The 16,326-nt window shown below is 40.2% G+C and overlaps 3 protein-coding genes and 2 long non-coding RNA genes across 11 annotated transcripts in view; 4 read left to right on the top strand and 1 right to left on the bottom strand.

The window, feature by feature from the left end:
- LOC124196356 overlaps positions 1–2,377 on the top strand; it is a 34,824-nt gene extending 32,447 nt beyond the window's left edge. Inside the window, exons 8-10 of the mRNA XM_046591372.1 lie at positions 377–520; positions 1,132–1,261; positions 1,341–2,377. Coding sequence (XP_046447328.1) covers positions 377–520; positions 1,132–1,261; positions 1,341–1,824 — 758 coding nt within the window. The 3' untranslated portion in view covers positions 1,825–2,377. The remainder of the gene's footprint in view (positions 1–376; positions 521–1,131; positions 1,262–1,340) is intronic.
- Positions 2,378–5,075: 2,698 nt separating this feature from the next.
- Positions 5,076–8,780, top strand: LOC124195452 (Bardet-Biedl syndrome 7 protein homolog). Of its 2 annotated transcripts, XM_046589862.1 has the most exons (13): positions 5,076–5,275; positions 5,449–5,575; positions 5,652–5,766; positions 5,987–6,119; positions 6,221–6,613; positions 6,680–6,764; positions 6,855–6,978; positions 7,073–7,190; positions 7,271–7,420; positions 7,509–7,900; positions 7,993–8,345; positions 8,441–8,631; positions 8,726–8,780. In XM_046589862.1, exons 1-12 carry the CDS (start codon positions 5,159–5,161, stop codon positions 8,605–8,607), a joined length of 2,274 nt encoding a protein of 757 aa, XP_046445818.1. In that variant the 5' UTR covers positions 5,076–5,158; the 3' UTR covers positions 8,608–8,631; positions 8,726–8,780. The 2 variants fall into 2 exon arrangements, with proteins under 2 accessions (XP_046445818.1, XP_046445819.1); XM_046589863.1 differs by lacking the exons at positions 5,076–5,275; positions 5,449–5,575 and having other exon boundaries at positions 5,652–5,746; positions 8,441–8,780.
- Positions 8,781–8,933: 153 nt separating this feature from the next.
- Positions 8,934–11,488, top strand: LOC124195453. Of its 2 annotated transcripts, XM_046589865.1 has the most exons (7): positions 8,934–9,680; positions 9,738–9,852; positions 10,416–10,527; positions 10,629–10,716; positions 10,789–10,923; positions 10,980–11,072; positions 11,126–11,488. In XM_046589865.1, the coding sequence occupies exons 3-7, from the start codon at positions 10,423–10,425 to the stop codon at positions 11,308–11,310; spliced, it is 606 nt and encodes a 201-aa protein (XP_046445821.1). In that variant the 5' UTR covers positions 8,934–9,680; positions 9,738–9,852; positions 10,416–10,422; the 3' UTR covers positions 11,311–11,488. The 2 variants fall into 2 exon arrangements, with proteins under 2 accessions (XP_046445821.1, XP_046445820.1); XM_046589864.1 differs by having other exon boundaries at positions 9,738–10,527.
- An 821-nt stretch (positions 11,489–12,309) lies between these two features.
- On the top strand, positions 12,310–14,131 carry LOC124196395. 5 transcript variants are annotated; one of them, XR_006875689.1, is made up of 6 exons: positions 12,310–12,493; positions 12,613–12,663; positions 12,730–12,892; positions 13,108–13,266; positions 13,494–13,581; positions 13,671–14,131. It is a non-coding gene; the product is annotated as an uncharacterized LOC124196395 (long non-coding RNA). The 5 variants fall into 5 exon arrangements; XR_006875688.1 differs by having other exon boundaries at positions 12,311–12,493; positions 12,613–12,627; XR_006875685.1 differs by having other exon boundaries at positions 12,312–12,627.
- Positions 14,132–15,061: 930 nt separating this feature from the next.
- LOC124196394 lies at positions 15,062–15,913 on the bottom strand. Its single transcript, XR_006875684.1, has 3 exons — positions 15,828–15,913; positions 15,643–15,734; positions 15,062–15,302 (listed from the first exon to the last, which is right to left on the bottom strand). It is a non-coding gene; the product is annotated as an uncharacterized LOC124196394 (long non-coding RNA).
- Between the last annotated feature and the right edge of the window lie 413 nt (positions 15,914–16,326).

Genomic DNA, 16,326 nt, shown 5'->3' with positions numbered 1-16,326 from the left:
TCGAACTACAGTACCTTTTGGGACTTTCTAGACACTTTGGCACGACACGCGGAGGAGCTGTAGAGCTTCGGCTCTAGCCGAGCATGAATTTAATTACAACAACTGCGATGAAATGGGAAAAAAAGGAGAAGCTCATCAAGAGGGTCTCACCTCGCTCTTTTTTGATGACTTTGCTTTCTCCTCGAGTTGCTTATCTCTTCGGACCGTGTTTTTCTTTCGGTTGTGTACGATGCGTAATACCGTCGTCGCTCATTTACGACATCTAACAATGGCCTTTGAGTGTCTAGTGCACATCTAGAGAGAGATAAGATGAGTTGTTGTTGTAAGACGAGATGTTCATCACGGTCTGTGTGTGCCTCCTCTATATCCAATTTAGGCTGCATCCTGGCCGAGCTGTACACGGGATACCCCATCTTTCCCGGAGAGAACGAGATTGAGCAACTCGCCTGCATCATGGAGGTCCTGGATGTTCCACCAGACAACGTCGTCGGACACGCTTCCAGGAAACGACTTTTCTTCGGTCAGTTTTATTTTCCCTTATTACTTATTTCTACCTGGCCACCATTTACGGGGTGGAGTTACTCAACGTCATCTATTTAAAGCTCGCACTACTTTTCCGGGGTCCAATTTGCCATTGATTTGCATGCACCAAAATGGCCTTTTTGATAAGAGACTCGACGTAGGAATACGTGATGAATAAGAGTTTTATTTAGCGACATTGGCTTATTCAAATGGGAGGGACAGATGTGGAAAGAGCCTGGGCGGAGGTGTTTATTCTGAATCGATCGGTAGAAAATCTTCTATGCGAAACGTCACAGCGGAGAGCAAAACGGGACGTAAATGAAGAGTAACGATCCGTGTGTTCAGACGACGACGAGATCTATAAAGGGTGGAGTCGAAGGCTTATAGTGCTGCACGAAATATTCTCGTTGGCCCGGGGGTTATTTTTAGAAGGTTGCCAGTCGTTTTTTTGGGCAATACACGCGGAGCAGAGAGCTCCAGAGTTCATTGCATCCGCTTGAATGGGCCGGGTCATTCATGCCCATATTCGATATCCTATAGGCCAGCTCAGAGAACTTTACGAATAAAAGAAGAAAAATGTTTAACTATTTCATTTCTTTTGCTTTATAGATTCAAAGGGCAATCCGCGGTGCATCACCAACAGCAAGGGCCGCAAAAGGCGACCCGGTTCCAAAGACCTGACGTCTATCCTCAAAAATTGCGACCCCATTTTCGTCAATTTCGTTTCCCGCTGTCTAGAGTGAGTTGCACATTTTTGTCTAAATAGCTCTGACAACCTCGGGAATTTTTGATTTATTTCAACTTTGCATCGATAATAGGTGGGATCCCAATCGGAGGATGACGCCAGACGAAGCCCACCGTCACGAGTGGTTCGCCGGAGCTGCCACCTCTGCGACAACGTCGTCATCAGGAGCGCCGACGACGTCGTCTTCCAGCGGAACCGGCGGTGCGGAAGATGCGGGAGCCGGGGCTGCCGCCGGCCAGCAGAGTAAGTGTTCGGAAGACTCTGAGGGAGTTTTCTCGGCCTCGTCGACGGGCTCGACGAGCAGCGGCCAACCGCCGACGCAACAACAGAACGGGGCCGCCGCCGACCGATCGATTATGTACCAAATTTTCAAGAGCAAGAAGAACAGCGCCCAATCACAGCCAGCGGATCAAGCGGACGAAGCTAGTCAACAACGGGATGGTGAGCAGCAGCAGCCAGCGGCGACGGGAGGATCGGGAGCCACCCGCAACTCGAAACGCATCGACGGCAATTCAAATCTTGACGATTCGGGCACTTATCTCCCATCCATCCTATAAGAAAGAAAGAAACAAACAAACTCGTCAAAAATATCACGGATCGGACCGGCTCTCTTATTTGTTTTTGGCTTTGGTTATTCTCCCCCCCACACCCGTCATCACGTTCGTCTCGTCTTCTTCTAGCACCGCAAGATCTTGTTAAAAGCTAAAGAGAGAGAGAGAGTCGGAGATAGAGATGAGGTCATAAAAACAGGATTGTGCGTTTGATATCGTGAATGACCACTTCTTTGAAGAAACATGTTCACTGTATACAACAGGAAATATCTCTCACTCTCTCTCTCTCTCCTCCTCCTCCATCACGTCTCTCTCGTGAAATTGGTTGCGCACGACGGATGAGCTGTCGTGTCGCGCCAATATTCATCTTTCTCTCTCCACTGCTCGATTTTCATCTCGCGCTGCTCGTCCCCCCGAAAATGGGCGCAAATAAGTGTGTGTGTGTGTGTGTGATGAGCCATCCACGTCATTTGGCCCGTCACCTACTTCCGTGATGAGAGGAATTGCGTGTTTGAGTTTTAAAAAAGCAAACAAAAAAGAAATCTATTCAAAAATGGCTGGGTTTTTTTTTTCCCGAAGAAAGAAAAGAAAACAACATTTTTATTGACTTGGCCTATTTGTAATGTCTTATATTATATATAAATGAATTCCTCGTTGGAGAAAATGCACATCCCCGGCAGAATATCCCCCTTTGAATTCCCCCGCCCAATGAGAAAAGAAAAAGTGTTTGATCCCGCCAGACTTTTGATGTTGTTATTGAGGATCGAAACAACAAGCGGCGCATTCCAATCTGAGAGAGAGAGAGAGCCTCCCCTTTTGGCGACATTCGTTGTTGTGTACATCTTTGATCTACTAGAAACCGTTGATATATAAGACATCCCGCATCTTTCCTTATGTGAATGTGTTAGCCTTATTGTGGAAAAAAAAATTGGGCAAACAAACAAAAAGAAAAATAACAAAAAAAAAAATCGTGTGTGTTTGTGTATGTAATACCGGCGCTGGTCGACCGTCGGCCAGAATCTTCTTCTACCTTCTTCCCTCTTCAAAAATTCCCAAACTTTTTTTTTTTTTTTTTTGTTTAGACTTTCAAGCTACACATTTTGTATTTCATGTTTTGTATTATTTTGGATCTTTTATTATTCGACTTCAAATTTTTTCGGAGCGGATTCCTTTTGAAAAGCGGGCCCGCCCCTCTTCCACCAATGACCGAATCTTTGAATTCTCCATTGATCATCCAGCTCTTATTGCGTTCCCAACATGCGAGCGATGAGAGGGACATGAAAGAGGAGGTTTATGCAAACTTTCCGGAAAGTTGTCGGATATTTCCCAGAGGAGATTGAAGAAGTTTTTTTGTTATTTCCTTCTTCTTTTTCTTTCTGTTCATTTTTTATTTCTTCTTCTTCTTTGAAATTCGTATTTTATTTGGATTTTGTAATTCCCCTTGTCCTGCCCTCGATTTCCATTTATCCCTTTCGTCGTTTTCTTTGATTCATATCTATTTCTTATTATTGGGCCAATTTCTTTATCTCTCTCTCTCTCATCGAACCGTTTGGATTGGACTTTTTTATCTTTTCTCTCTACCTGCATTGCCCCTTTCAACTTAGAGACACAAGAAAGAAAAGCTGTCAAGTTCAATTCGACTTTGATCGCGGTTCTTTCAAAAGATTTTCGTCGTCTTTGATTCAAGTTTCGGACAAATTCATGTCGATTTTTCATGTGGTGCGATGCTTTCCTGAATAGCCTTGCAATACGTTCGTTTCATTTCCTGAAGAGGGGTTATCATTGAAATAAAGTTCGAGGAAGAACCAACTTACACAAAAAAATGGTGGGGAAAGAAAATTACATTTCCCCCTCCGCAAATCGACAGAAGTTTTTGAATCCATTCCCATGGCGATTCTTTGATTCGTGTGAATTCCCAATATTACCTTCCCTCCGCTCCGCTCCCCCACTCCATTCCCCCATTTTTTGAAAACCAAATTTCTATAGATTCTCTATATATATGTATACAAATATATATTATAAATATATAACCTATAAATGCCGTGTTTCATTTCAAAAACCCCCTCACTTCGAAATATGATCACCAACGTTGCATCATCACATACTTGGAATATTACAAATGACGATACTTGGAAGCGATAAACTTGTGTGTGTAATTCCCAAATGGATTATCCTACTTGAAATATGGAATAAAGAAATCAATCAATAATAATCCGATTAGAAATGCATGACAGGAGGTTGTTTAGCTTGACGTTTTATTCCAATAACAAGAAAAATCAACCAAGAACAAAAGTTTCTCGTTGTCTCTGTCGTGAAGGCTCCCATCCGAACATCATTTGAAGCATTTCTGAGGAAAAGATCAACATGTGCGCGTATAACTGTATAACCCTTTGTCTCCTATATAAAATAACAGTAACTCTCCACTTGTCTGTTTTCTTTTCGCATCCCCTTCCGTTTATTTCGCGTTTCACTTTTCTCCATCGGTTCGAGTGAAAACTGAAATGGTACACGACTCTCAGTCGAAAGGGAGTCTCTTCCCCGAAGAGCTTTAGAAATATAAAATATGTAATAATAATAAAATCAACAACATGCCGGTGTTTTTGATCTTGTCCTCTCAATTCTCCTTCTATTTTAAATGGACCCGAGTCTCCCATATCCTAACAAAAAGACATGTGCAATGTTCGTTTTTTGTTTCTCTTGAATTTTTTCTTCCTCTTTTTCTTCCCTGTGTTGTGTCTGTGTAAAACAAAGATTGCCAGTGATGTGTAATCCAACGTTCTAAATTCTATACACAAAACCAACCAACCAAACCAAACCAAATGAAATGAAGATGATATATTACTGATGTACATGTGTAGGAAAGCCAATAGTACATATACTCTTGTCAAAGTGTGTGTTTTCTACGAGTGTGTGTGTGTGTGCTATCTACTTGTGTATAGTAAGACTACTCTTATGATTAGAATAAGGGTCGGAGGTGAGTTGTCAGAAGGAACAAGACAAAAGTACACGAGTGTTATTCATCCTGAGTCGGACGTGATTCAATTTCCTCTTTAAATGGTGCACTCGGGCGTGTAGCCACACGATGCTGATCCAAACCGAGATTAAATACGAAATGCTGTCGGATATTATTAGTCCTACTATGTGTGAGTGAGTAAACAGGATTTTTAATGAACTTTTTTTCTGTTTTTGAAAGGAGCGCGTGTTGCTGTCATGGCAACGGTGGTTTGTTTTGTTACCCGGTCTCTGTCGGGGGGTAACATCACATCATCCAGCCATTAGCGTGTAGCCACTGTAGCCTACTCTTAGTTTCTACACGAGTGATTCGTTTACATTCCAACAAATGCAACCTTCAGCTAAATTGAAATTACAGCGAGTCGACTATGTGCAAGTGGCTTCTTTGAAGTGCAGCAATTCTATTCAACTTCTATCAGCCAAAGGGGTCAAACATCAGCAAAAGGTAGGATGTATAGACTCGTGTACACGAGAGCACAGAGCAGACCTTCAATCTGCCATCAAACGTGAAGGCTCCTGATGTGTTTGACTAAAAGTCTTTAAATTTGCCTGCATGTACACTAGAGATAGACTTTTGGCATTTGTGAGAATTCCTTTGTTTTGTTTCACGTGATGCAGGTGGTTGTCGGGGATCAAAGAGGAATACTGCAACTCATATCCATCAAAAAGGGAGAACCTTTTGTAGACTTCAAAGTTGAACTAAAATCCCCAGTCAACTGTGTCACAGTTCATGTCAATAGCAACGGTAAGTCAACATTTGATTGTGTTCTGCACACAATTAACCTTTTAATATCATAGTTTTTTTTTTGTAACGGTTGCAGAACCTACAAAAGAAATGATTATTACAGCTACACAACAAACAGTGCAGGGCTTCTCAGCCAAGGGCAAACTAATTTTCAAAATGGACACAAACTTGGTAGAACCTATTCAACATTTGTAAGATATTCCAAACATTTTATAGCTTTTTCCTTGGTCAAAGTCTGTTTGTTGTTGTTGGACCATCTTTGTAAAGCAGCTTAATGAATAGCAGTTACACATGGTACACACACACATCTAGCTGTAATGTGAGATTCTTCCCCATAGCAGCTGATGTGTCTGTGTGTGTATACATAATAGTAACAAAAAAAGGGGCTCCTACTGTTTTCACAACGCACAGGTGGATGGCCAGCAAGGAGGAGTTGGTCGTCTCAAATTCATACGTCTATAATCATTATCAAGATGGGAAGGAGGCCAATTATTTCCTTTCCACTGATCGCATCAACGCTGTAGCGGTGCTTCCTCTTAACAAGGTATACACACCTTTATTATTGCCAGGTTTCTCGTCCTTCCTTATATAATATAGCTGGTCTTATATTGGATCGATGCGGGCCATCATTCCTATTAAAAACAGGTACCCAGTTTGACTCCGTTGCTGGGATGCCAAGATGGGAACATTTATTCCCTGAGGGACTCGTCTGTACGACACCGACTGCCTATTGACGCTGGTATTCCCACAGCCATTCAACTGTTTCAAAACGATGGAGGCACTAGCGGCGAGTGGGTGATTTACGGAACATCGTTGGGTCAAATTGGACTCGTCCGATGGAGTAGAGCTGGCCCGGCAGTACGGTGGGTTATACAACTCCCTTCACAAACGACCGTGACGTCGTTGGATTTTTACGACGTCAGCGACTCGGACGATGGTGGTCAACTGATAATCGGTAGGGAAGACGGCGTAGTTGAAGTGTACCAAGTACCACCCGAAGATGATGCAGTGCACAGCCCTACCTTAATCTTCTCACAAGTAAAATGCCATTTGACTTCTAAACATAACTTTTGATAGGCCCCGTGTGCTAACCTGATTATTTAGAATTGCAACGACAGTATTGCGGCAGTCCGAGGCGGAATTATCGGCGCAGATGGCTTCCCGGAAATATTAGTAGCTACTCAACGTGGTACGTACATATAAAACTCGACCCGGCGTGTCGTTTGCTCCTTTCTATTTCTTCCTTGTACTCAACAACTTATTGATTATGCTAACGAAGGCTGGATATTCGGTCTAACCAGCTGCGAATCAACAACACGGAGAAAACAACCAGACGAAGTGACAGCGGCCCGAGCCAGCAATGCCCACGGCTCCGAACGTCGAAAGCAGCTGCAATATCTCAAGTCAAATTACTGCACACACCCACTCGTTTCACTTTAGCGGCTCCCCAGTAGCCCTTGACGTTTTCTCTCTCTCTCTCTCTCTCTTTGATCACAGATCCGAAGTGGAGTTTCTAGAAAAGCAATTTACCGAGGCGAAGAATAACAAGTCTCCAGCGTTGCTGCCGGCCAGTTTGGAGAAGACCACGTCGGCGCAGGTCAACGTCAGGGCCAAAGTAAATGTTGATTCTCCTAGCCGTTTCTCTCCTTGAGTCTTCAAAAACCCGACGAAATAACTTATCCACTTAAATATCAGATGAACTTTGTGGGCCAGCAGAATGCCTATTACATTAGCGTCGAGAGTCATGTGTCAATCAACTTTATTCTGGTCCAATGTGACACCAACGTTCAACTCATGGACGTCGAACGCAATTTAGCTATTTTGAGCGTAGTCGACCACGAAAAGGTCTGCATTCTCGGAATAAGTCATTATTTGTCTAGGGAGATTTGATTCTCCGAAATGAGATGATGTTTTTCCCTTTTTTTTTTTTTAGAACGGGCCGTCTCGACTAACGGCAACTTTCCGATGCCAATCCAACACCACGCGACTGGAAATGAAACTCATTTGCGCCGAGAGGAATACCAGCGACCAGGTGCGGTTGTACGTTTCGCCCAGCATCCAGGAGCCACGCTTGGCTTTTTTAAAGTCATTTCGTCTGGGTTGCTTGTGTAACCACGTGCGATGCCATCCGCCGGAATCGTTCCAGTGGAGCGCATCGACGCCCCCCAGCAGTTTGACTTTGCGAGGTGGATTCTCTCAGGCGGATGCCCATAATTGGATCGTGTCCTGCTTACCTAACGTCCCGGAAAAAGTCCCGGCTGATGAGGAAATTCATTTTTATTTCCGTAACGATCAGTGGCAAAGCCAGCTAGACGTCCAGTACAGGTATATATAACTAAGTACTAATACTCTTGATGTACTGGAATGAAATCCGCTTTAACCGAATTGTGGTGAACTTTTTTGATTGGATCATTGAGGCGAGGCGAAATCGTCTTTCTCTCGGATAATGTAGTAGCTTTGTCGCACGTACGTGACTTCATTTCAAGAGAAGCCACAACGAAAAGCATTCAACTAACAATGAACGCCGAAGTGACCTGGGAAGCAACAGAAATCCTCTTGCATCACGTCCACCCTCAACTATTGGATCTGATTCACCGACGTCAGCGCAATGCGTTAGCCTTGGCATTGCAGGAAGCGGCAACAGACCAGCTGGCTCTAGACGCCACCGGTGATGCAGATTGGATGACGGCAGAGTTACGCGACATCGTCCTGGCGGCAAAAGAAAATCAGCCATCCAATCATCAACATACAACTGTCGAACAGTATCAAAGTACGACCTCCATGCTACCCAAAAGATTTCCTTTCTTTTCCTGGTACCACCAAGACCGGGTGTGCATTAAGCAAATCCCTTTTATGCTTTTTTAGATTTTCTACTCGACTTGTTCGCAAGCCACAGAGAATTCCTCGGTGAGCTCGAGGTGAGAAGCTCTCACAAGTTTTCCTTACTCGCCAACATGTTAGCCGACACGGCCGTACGCACTGAAGCGTTCGTTGAACAGTTCAGGTCTGACGATTTGTCTACTGTTGTTTAACAAAAAGCGTAGTAGTCATTTAAGGTATAACTCGGGTACAAATATTGCCTGAATTGGTGTACAAGTTGTTTACTTTTACATGTCTTTCTAAGAGTGGTTTTTTTACGGATCTTTTAAGATGCATATTTATGGATGAAGAACTTTGTTTTATTAAACGACTGCTTCTTTCCTTATGGTTCTACTATGTCTTTGAACATTGTTACCAGGCCATCACTTCGAGGGATAGTTTCATGATTTATCTCTGTGGTGGCGGCTAGTGGTATGATTACTTCTTCAAATGAATAGGAGAGAGTATACTAAGCAAAGGTATTTTTAAAACTGGGACAAACTAATGGATGTAAATGACTGACTGGGTAACTCTTATGATCTGTGACAGAAAAACACGGCCTGTGTTCAGTAATTCATGGATGTCCTAGTTATCTCTCATTCTCTTTTCTCTCATTTTATACTTTAACCTATTTTAGTATAAATTGTAAGCTTGCGAATTTTTTTGATCGTGTTGGTGGTTGCTAGGCATTAGGAGCTGCTGATATTATGCCGTTAGAAACATATTATTTGCAACGTGATGCCAATATAGTATAGTATACAGCATTGACCTTTTATGACTTTAAAATAATTTAATCTTGCCTATAACCATTTTTGCATGTGAAGTTTTAAACATGGTACCAACAAGTAAAGACGTAACCGACTAGCAATTACTGTCGACAAGGCCGGGAGACGCGCAGTTTTTTTCTAAACCAACTGGAACAACAACAGCTTACACTAGCAAGGCAAATAAGTTAAAACGTCTCTCAATTCAATTCTGTATGCATTAAAGTTATGCTATTTAAAAAACCTCTTTTCACGATGGGGTAATAATTTTAAATTTAGAAAACCATTTCAGTGCAGAAAGCCACTCGATGTTCTTTTCATTGTAAAATTTTAGAATGCTAGTAAGAAACAATTTTTACTTTACTGCAGTCATAGCTAGGCATGTTGTGGATCTTGCTATGATATGATATGTCTGGTCAATGTTACCATCGGATCCATCTTCCAGTGGAATATCTCACACCAATTTACCTGATTGCTTTCTGGTATTATCTTAAAATTAGCAAAACTTTCAGTTACTCAATTTTTTTTAATTTCTGCAGGCGTCTTCAGTTTGATTTCTGATTACGTACGTTGCGTGTTGCCGGTGATGGAAGGCGAGAATGGCTGTTTTCGATGATTTTTGTTTTGCTGGTTTATTGGATGCTTTGCGACTGGGTAAGCCTACATCTCTTATAAATATGGGGCATATTTGACAGAAAAACGCGACTGGTGTTCAATTCTATCGGCTATCATGGATGTCCTAGTTACCTCTCATTCTCGAATATATTTAACATTTGAACCTATTTCAGTATAAATTGCGGTAGCTTATGAATTGTTTTCATCGCGTTATGGAGGCCTGTGCTAGGCATGAAGAGCTGCTGATATTATATGGAGGTAGAAACATATTTGCAGGTGATAGACTGAAATAGTATAGTAGAACGACCGTTATTTACCAGACAGAATTCGCTGTGATCATTTTTCAATAATTTCTTATTTCAGCACTTATTACTTTATTAGTGTCTAGAACTTAATTGTAGTTTATTTAGTAATTAGTTAATTAGTATACAGAACCACGTGTGAGAAGAAAAGGCGGAACCGTTTTTAAAAAATAAATCGTCTGCTGTTGCAGTTCACTGCAAATCACATCTTGAAAGCGTCTTGCCCTTTGCTGATGCTGTCGGTTTTTGACCTTTTAACTTTGAAATAACATAATTTTGCCTACAATTTTGCCTGTGAAGTTTTAACATGGAACCAGTAACCAGTGAAGAAGTTACCGAGGTAACAATTAATGTCGACAAAGAAGACACCATTATTTCTAAACCAACTGGAACAAGAACTTACACTGGAAAGGTAAAGTTTCTCAATTCAATTCCTGTATGCATTTAAGTATTGCTATATTAAAAAACGTCTTTTCACGATGTGGTAATCATTAACCATCATTTTATATTTAGATCACCATTTCAGTTCAGAAAGCCACGCAAGTAAAAAAGGAGTTTGCCTCCTTCAGAAATGATCTGCTGGCTCAACTGGTTGGGGAATGTATGTATATATATTTCCTTTCATTGTAAAATGTTAGAATGCTAGTAAGAAACAATTACAATTTTTGTACAGTTATCGAAGCCTGTTGGGGATGTTGTTATGGCTTGTTATGTTTGGCATTGCCAATATGCATGATCACCATCGGATCCATCTTCCTTCAAGAATGTCCAGTGGAACATTACATACCTATTTACTTGATAGTTGCTGGTAATATTTTTAAATAATCAAAACTTACACCACTATATTTTGTTTTATTCCTGCAGGCGTCTTCAGTCTGATTTCAGATTATGTGCGTTACGCGTTGGAAGGCGAGAATGGCTGTTGCCAGTGTTTTTTGTTTTGCTGGTTTATTGCAGGTAAGAAAAGTATTAAAAACTGGTTTCCGCAAGTCTAACAACCTTATTTCTAGGCTGTGTGTGGATTTATGGAGTGAATGGACCAAGCTTCAGCCCTGAGGACAAAAACTATTGTAATCCTTTGCTGTACACGTTTGCTTACTGGATCGTCACTTTACCTTTTCTGGAGTTGGTGTTCTTAGCTTTACTCTTTGTAGTTTATTTGTGTGTTCAGGCTGTAGCCAACTTTCCTGTGTGACTGACAGTCTGTCTAGATATGCAAATTGACTTGTTTTATCACATGAAAATGAAAACAGTTTCAGAAATTCAAAAACAAAGAAATGTATTGATGGCTGGTCCATGGTATGCACAGTAAATGTTAAATTTCTTGAATCATTTCACTGTAAAAAAATTTAATAAAATATCAAAATGTCTCCAAAAGCAGGACAAACAAAGGAACACAAATGAAAAGAGAATTAAATAGCTAGTTTGTTGCACTTTCCAATCGAAAAACGCGATAGTTAACGACGCATTCGTTAACTGGGAATTGTGCATTTTAATCAAGAAACTGTATACTAACTGAAAAGTCAGAAAACAGGCGAGCAGTTTCAGCCTAACGAGAGCTAGCCACCGCATCAAACCCTTAATCTTTCTTTTCAGACCGATGCCGAAAGTAATTAAATAAAATCATTACACACAAGCAACGACAGTTCTGGTTGAAGAACAAAACAAGAGTCTATTAGGATACCGACGTGATAAGACTCAAAACGCCGTCTTTAAATTACTGTCTTGAACGTTAGGTTAGTGTGACCGCGGCCATGTTTTTTTCTTCAGGGCAAACAAATGAAGACGATCAGCTGATTTAAACTCTGTTGGATGTTGCCAGTCCTTCAGTCCCATAATGATGAATGACTATAAAGACTTGAGACAAGATTCACAAGAAGAACTTAGCTTAGCTATTAATTAAATTGTATAATTGTAAGTTGAAAAATAAGTTTTGAGTCTCGTATTGTTACTCTTGTTCTTGTCTTGTGTCATTGGTGTTTGGTTGGTTTACAGGTGTGAATGCACCACAAAGTGAGTGAGTGTTTGTGTATTTTTTCAGATTAATTATTCATAAGTTCATATCTAACAACATATTTTTTAAACTTCTTAATTCTTTTTAAAGCGGCCGCTGCGGCCGCCTTCCGGAGATCCAGCTTCATAAGTTCATAAGTTGGCAACAGTGCTTCATAGTTTCTACGTTCTTACGAAAGTTCGTCTGCACTCTGCACAGCAGGCTGCTGCTTCCCAAATGACAAATTCGAAGTTTCTTTTAAAAAAATGCACATCTGCCGTAGCTCGTAGGTTTTATCCTAATTGAAGAACAAGTACCTGATGAGTGATGAAGTGAATTTGGTCATTCAACTGCAGTTTCAAGTTAAAGTTACTGCTGAAGCTAGGTATTCTCGGTTTGCTTATCTTGTTCGTGGCAATGATCATGTGGCCTGAAACAGCTCTACATTTTTCCAAAATGTCGTCTCTTGTTGCATGTACCGGGTGTACGATTCGTCACATGCAGAAATACTTCAGAACAGTTAGTGATTTTATTGATCAAAATTTTAGCCCTAAGGTTACACAAATTTATTTAAAGACCTTTTTTCTGATAGTAATTGAGTTTTTATTTTTCTATTAACAGCCTGGTGAAGTCTGAGCTTCTTCATTGCAGTCCAATGTGCACATGGATTTGTTGCAGCTAGCTGGCGAAAGGTGTTCCTCTTGCAGTTGCAGGCTTGCTACCTGTACCAGTTGTAGCTTTCGTCACAGGCATTGAAGTACTTATGTTGGAAAACTTTTTTAAAGTAAGGCTACACATTTACTTTGTTGATGACTAGTTCTTTGCTTTATTTCTGTTGACTTTTCAGTTAAGACTCTTTCTTAAGCTTGCCAACTGTCGATTTCCGTGTAATATTTTTAAAAGTAATTCAGTTGGATTGCTTAGTTGAATGATATTTGATTATTTTTTATTGATTATTTGATTATTTAAAAGATTAATTTCATTTCATTTTGGTTAAAGGTTTATGTAGTTGCTGTTGCAACTAACAAGCAACAGCCTATAATTTCTACATGGCAATTTCATCTGATCATGTGGCCTGAGCAGCTGAACATTTTGCCAAGTCGTCTCTTTTTCCTGTACCAGCTTCACGTTTGTCAGAAACACTTCAGAACAATTCAGGTAAATATAATGTTCAACTTTCTAACTGTGAGACTACAGATTTAGTTGGTGCCTATCTCTTCAACCTATTTAAGTTGTAGAAATTGAACCTTGGAAAAGCTTGCCAACTGTACATTCCTTTGCAACATTTATTCTGAAGGATTTCGTGGTATAACTTAACTTTGATCATTTTTGTTTAGTCATTTGAGAAATTGTTGCTTGATAGTAATTGTGTTTTTTGAAAATAGGATTAACACCCTGGTGGAGTTTGAGCTTCTTTGTTGCTGCCCAACTTACACATGGATTTGACGCAGCCAGCTGAGGGCTTTAACTCCTGTAAATAACATAAAGTGACATTTATTCGTCTTTTCATTGACAGCATTTCCATTGATGCTGAAGATTAATTCATTTCATTATGGTTATAGGTTTGGCATTTTTGTTCGCGTAGTTGCAGTCCGATGTAGCACGTTGTTGCAGCGGTGCTGCTGGTGAAAGAGCTTTCTACATCAAATTCAATTGGCCGTTCCTTGGTGCTGGTTTCGTGTTACCGAAATTGCATCATTATATTGTTAAATTGTCATTGTGACTATGCAGTTTACCGTTAATAAGTTCAGAAGCAACAAAAACAAATATGGGATGTTTATGTCAACAAATAATAAACATGTTTCCGGGATTGGGAAAGGAAAGTGGAGGATGGATGGGGGAGGGAGGATATTTCTTGTTGGGATAAAAATTCAGTTAATCTATAACGCTACAAATGTATCCCTACCAATTAATCTCCAACCCCCATAAACATAAACCTTCTAATCCTTCAAATCCCGAAAACATACACCTACCATCCCTTAAATTTATACCCTTAACCCTATAAACCAATATTAAACCTTAACCATGTAATATCTATAATAAATAAAAATAAATATATTATATGAACCAATTTTATTTTCTTTTTAAAATGTTCAAAAATTCAATAAACAGAGCGTCCGGTTCAAAACGTTTTTCTTCTGTACGAGTTAAACGCAACCCGCCACCACCGCTGCGGCAATGAGACAAAAAGCGATGGTTTAGTTTTGCGGAAATCTGCGTCAGTCAAGTTACAAATTTTTCGAACTCAACAACTTCTGTCGAATTTTGCATCTAGTCTACTGGTGCAAATAGCGATCCTATGTGTTTGGTAGTTAAAAAGATGGTTGTTTAAAAAACAAACAATGGTGAGTTTTTTTTGGCTTCAGAACATCCCATTGTTTGTTTTTTAAACAACCATTTTCTTAACTACCAAACACATAGAATCGCGATTTGCACTAATAGACTAGATGCAAAATTCTACGCGAGTTGTTGAATTAGAAAAATTTGTAACTTGACTGACGCAGATTTCCGCAAAACTAAACCATGGCTTTTTGTTTCATTGGGTAGTGGGTTGCATTGTTTAACTCGCACATGCTGTTATAGGACATGTCTACGGCCCCCAGAGATAAGTATCTGGACCGAGAAGAAGAGAGAAGTACGAGGCAAGTTTTTCCGGGGAGATGTAGTCATACTAGGCTTCCGGGTTAGACTCATGACCCTCCAAAAGTTTTCATTGGATCATGCGCCTTCCAAGTCCCCGTTCGACCAGAGCCCTCCCCTCCTCCTGGTTTCACAGCGGGTGAGTGACCACCGGCGGGCGTTGGTTAGTGGTTAGTTAGGGAAACGGGGCCACAGAAAAGAAGGGAGCCCAGAAATGCACTTGTAATTTAATCTAACTACACAATTTATCAGTCTTGGATTACAGCATTCTCTCGTCGGTTTTCACTAGTGGATGAAGTCCATGACAAGTAGCGTAGGATTACCCTGTAAGCAGAATGAACTTGAATGGCAATTTAATATTCAAACAATATTGTAGCAACAGAATAAGCAATACCTTAAATAAAGATGGGCCCGTGTAAGGAATTAAAAAGGGAGATTCAAGGGTAGCAGCCATTGGGTTAGCAAACAAGGGACCTTGTTGACTTTCTTGAATTAAAGGACATTACTTCTCATAAAGTCTGTCATGCCAATTTAGAAACCTGGAGTTTAAGAACCTGTAAATAAAAAAAGAAAAATAAGTCACCTTGTTTATAATTTGTGTTATCAATGTGCTTAAAATCTATGATCTAAAAGAATAATTAAACAGTTATCAGTATACACACAAAATTGTCTCTTAAACATTACATAAGTGCATATCAATACTTTAAATACTTATTAGACTGCAACAAAGAAAGTTCAGTGACATGACAAGTGAACTTACACATGATACCACAGATCAGCTATATCCAATCTTCTCTCGAGAAGATGAAATGAGAGATTGGTCTATGCTGGGGTTGGTGATCTAGCAAGTCCATGTTTCACCAATAATGTAATAAAGCTAGTGTTGGTTGTTACCTGCATCATTTCGATGGCACATTCAGTAAAAGAAAATAGTTCCTTTATCATGCCAGTAGGCTGCACGACACTTACATCATACACGTTTCCTCCTGTAAGTTGATGAGAAAAATTAAGGTTATCCAACATGTAAACAGAATAGAACACATCGCCGACAATTTACAAACGAAATCACTCGAATTTACCTATGAATTCATTGGTAATGTTCGAAGAAAAGATAGCTTAAATTTTGACAGCAAACGGCCATAAGCCCATAACAGACACAATCAACACGCCATCTATTGGACACCTCTCAAAACTCAGTATTTGAAGGACTGGTTTTAAGACACACTCAAACATCTTGAAAAGCCCATTTTTGTTTGCTAAAACCTAGCATTCCATCCTTAGAACTGTACAGAGAACAAAGCTCACTTGCTAGTTTCATGCAAATTTTCCGGAAGTATACCGGAAGTAAGTGATAGCGCCTTAATCATTGATATGTCGACCAAATAAACCAAATATTCGTGATCTCCGTGAAATTTGGAGTCGATTAGGTGTAATTTAAACGAAATCCAGAATTTGATCAAAATCGAGATTTTTCCTGAACTATAGTTCAGGAAAACTTTTAAAACCGGAAGTATGCGTACGTACAAAAAGAAACATGAACTTTACCACAAATTTGACGAGGATCACGAATATGTGGTT

The sequence above is a fragment of the Daphnia pulex genome, chromosome 6 (assembly GCF_021134715.1).
Source record: "Daphnia pulex isolate KAP4 chromosome 6, ASM2113471v1".
NCBI classification, from domain to species: domain Eukaryota; kingdom Metazoa; phylum Arthropoda; class Branchiopoda; order Diplostraca; family Daphniidae; genus Daphnia; species Daphnia pulex.
Note: the sequence above shows the minus strand (reverse complement) of the source record. Positions and strands in the feature narration are given on the sequence as shown.

Excerpts from the sequence above, each read along its gene's own strand:
- LOC124195452 (XM_046589862.1), top strand. The coding sequence starts at position 5,159 with ATGCAACCTTCAGCTAAATTGAAATTACAGCGAGTCGACTATGTGCAA. Across the intron at positions 5,276-5,448 it reads GGGTCAAACATCAGCAAAAG|GTGGTTGTCGGGGATCAAAG; the intron begins GTAGGATGTATA and ends CACGTGATGCAG. Across the intron at positions 6,979-7,072 it reads AAGCAGCTGCAATATCTCAA|ATCCGAAGTGGAGTTTCTAG; the intron begins GTCAAATTACTG and ends CTTTGATCACAG.
- LOC124195453 (XM_046589865.1), top strand. The coding sequence starts at position 10,423 with ATGGAACCAGTAACCAGTGAAGAAGTTACCGAGGTAACAATTAATGTC. Across the intron at positions 10,528-10,628 it reads CAAGAACTTACACTGGAAAG|ATCACCATTTCAGTTCAGAA; the intron begins GTAAAGTTTCTC and ends TTTTATATTTAG. Across the intron at positions 11,073-11,125 it reads GTTTTGCTGGTTTATTGCAG|GCTGTGTGTGGATTTATGGA; the intron begins GTAAGAAAAGTA and ends CCTTATTTCTAG.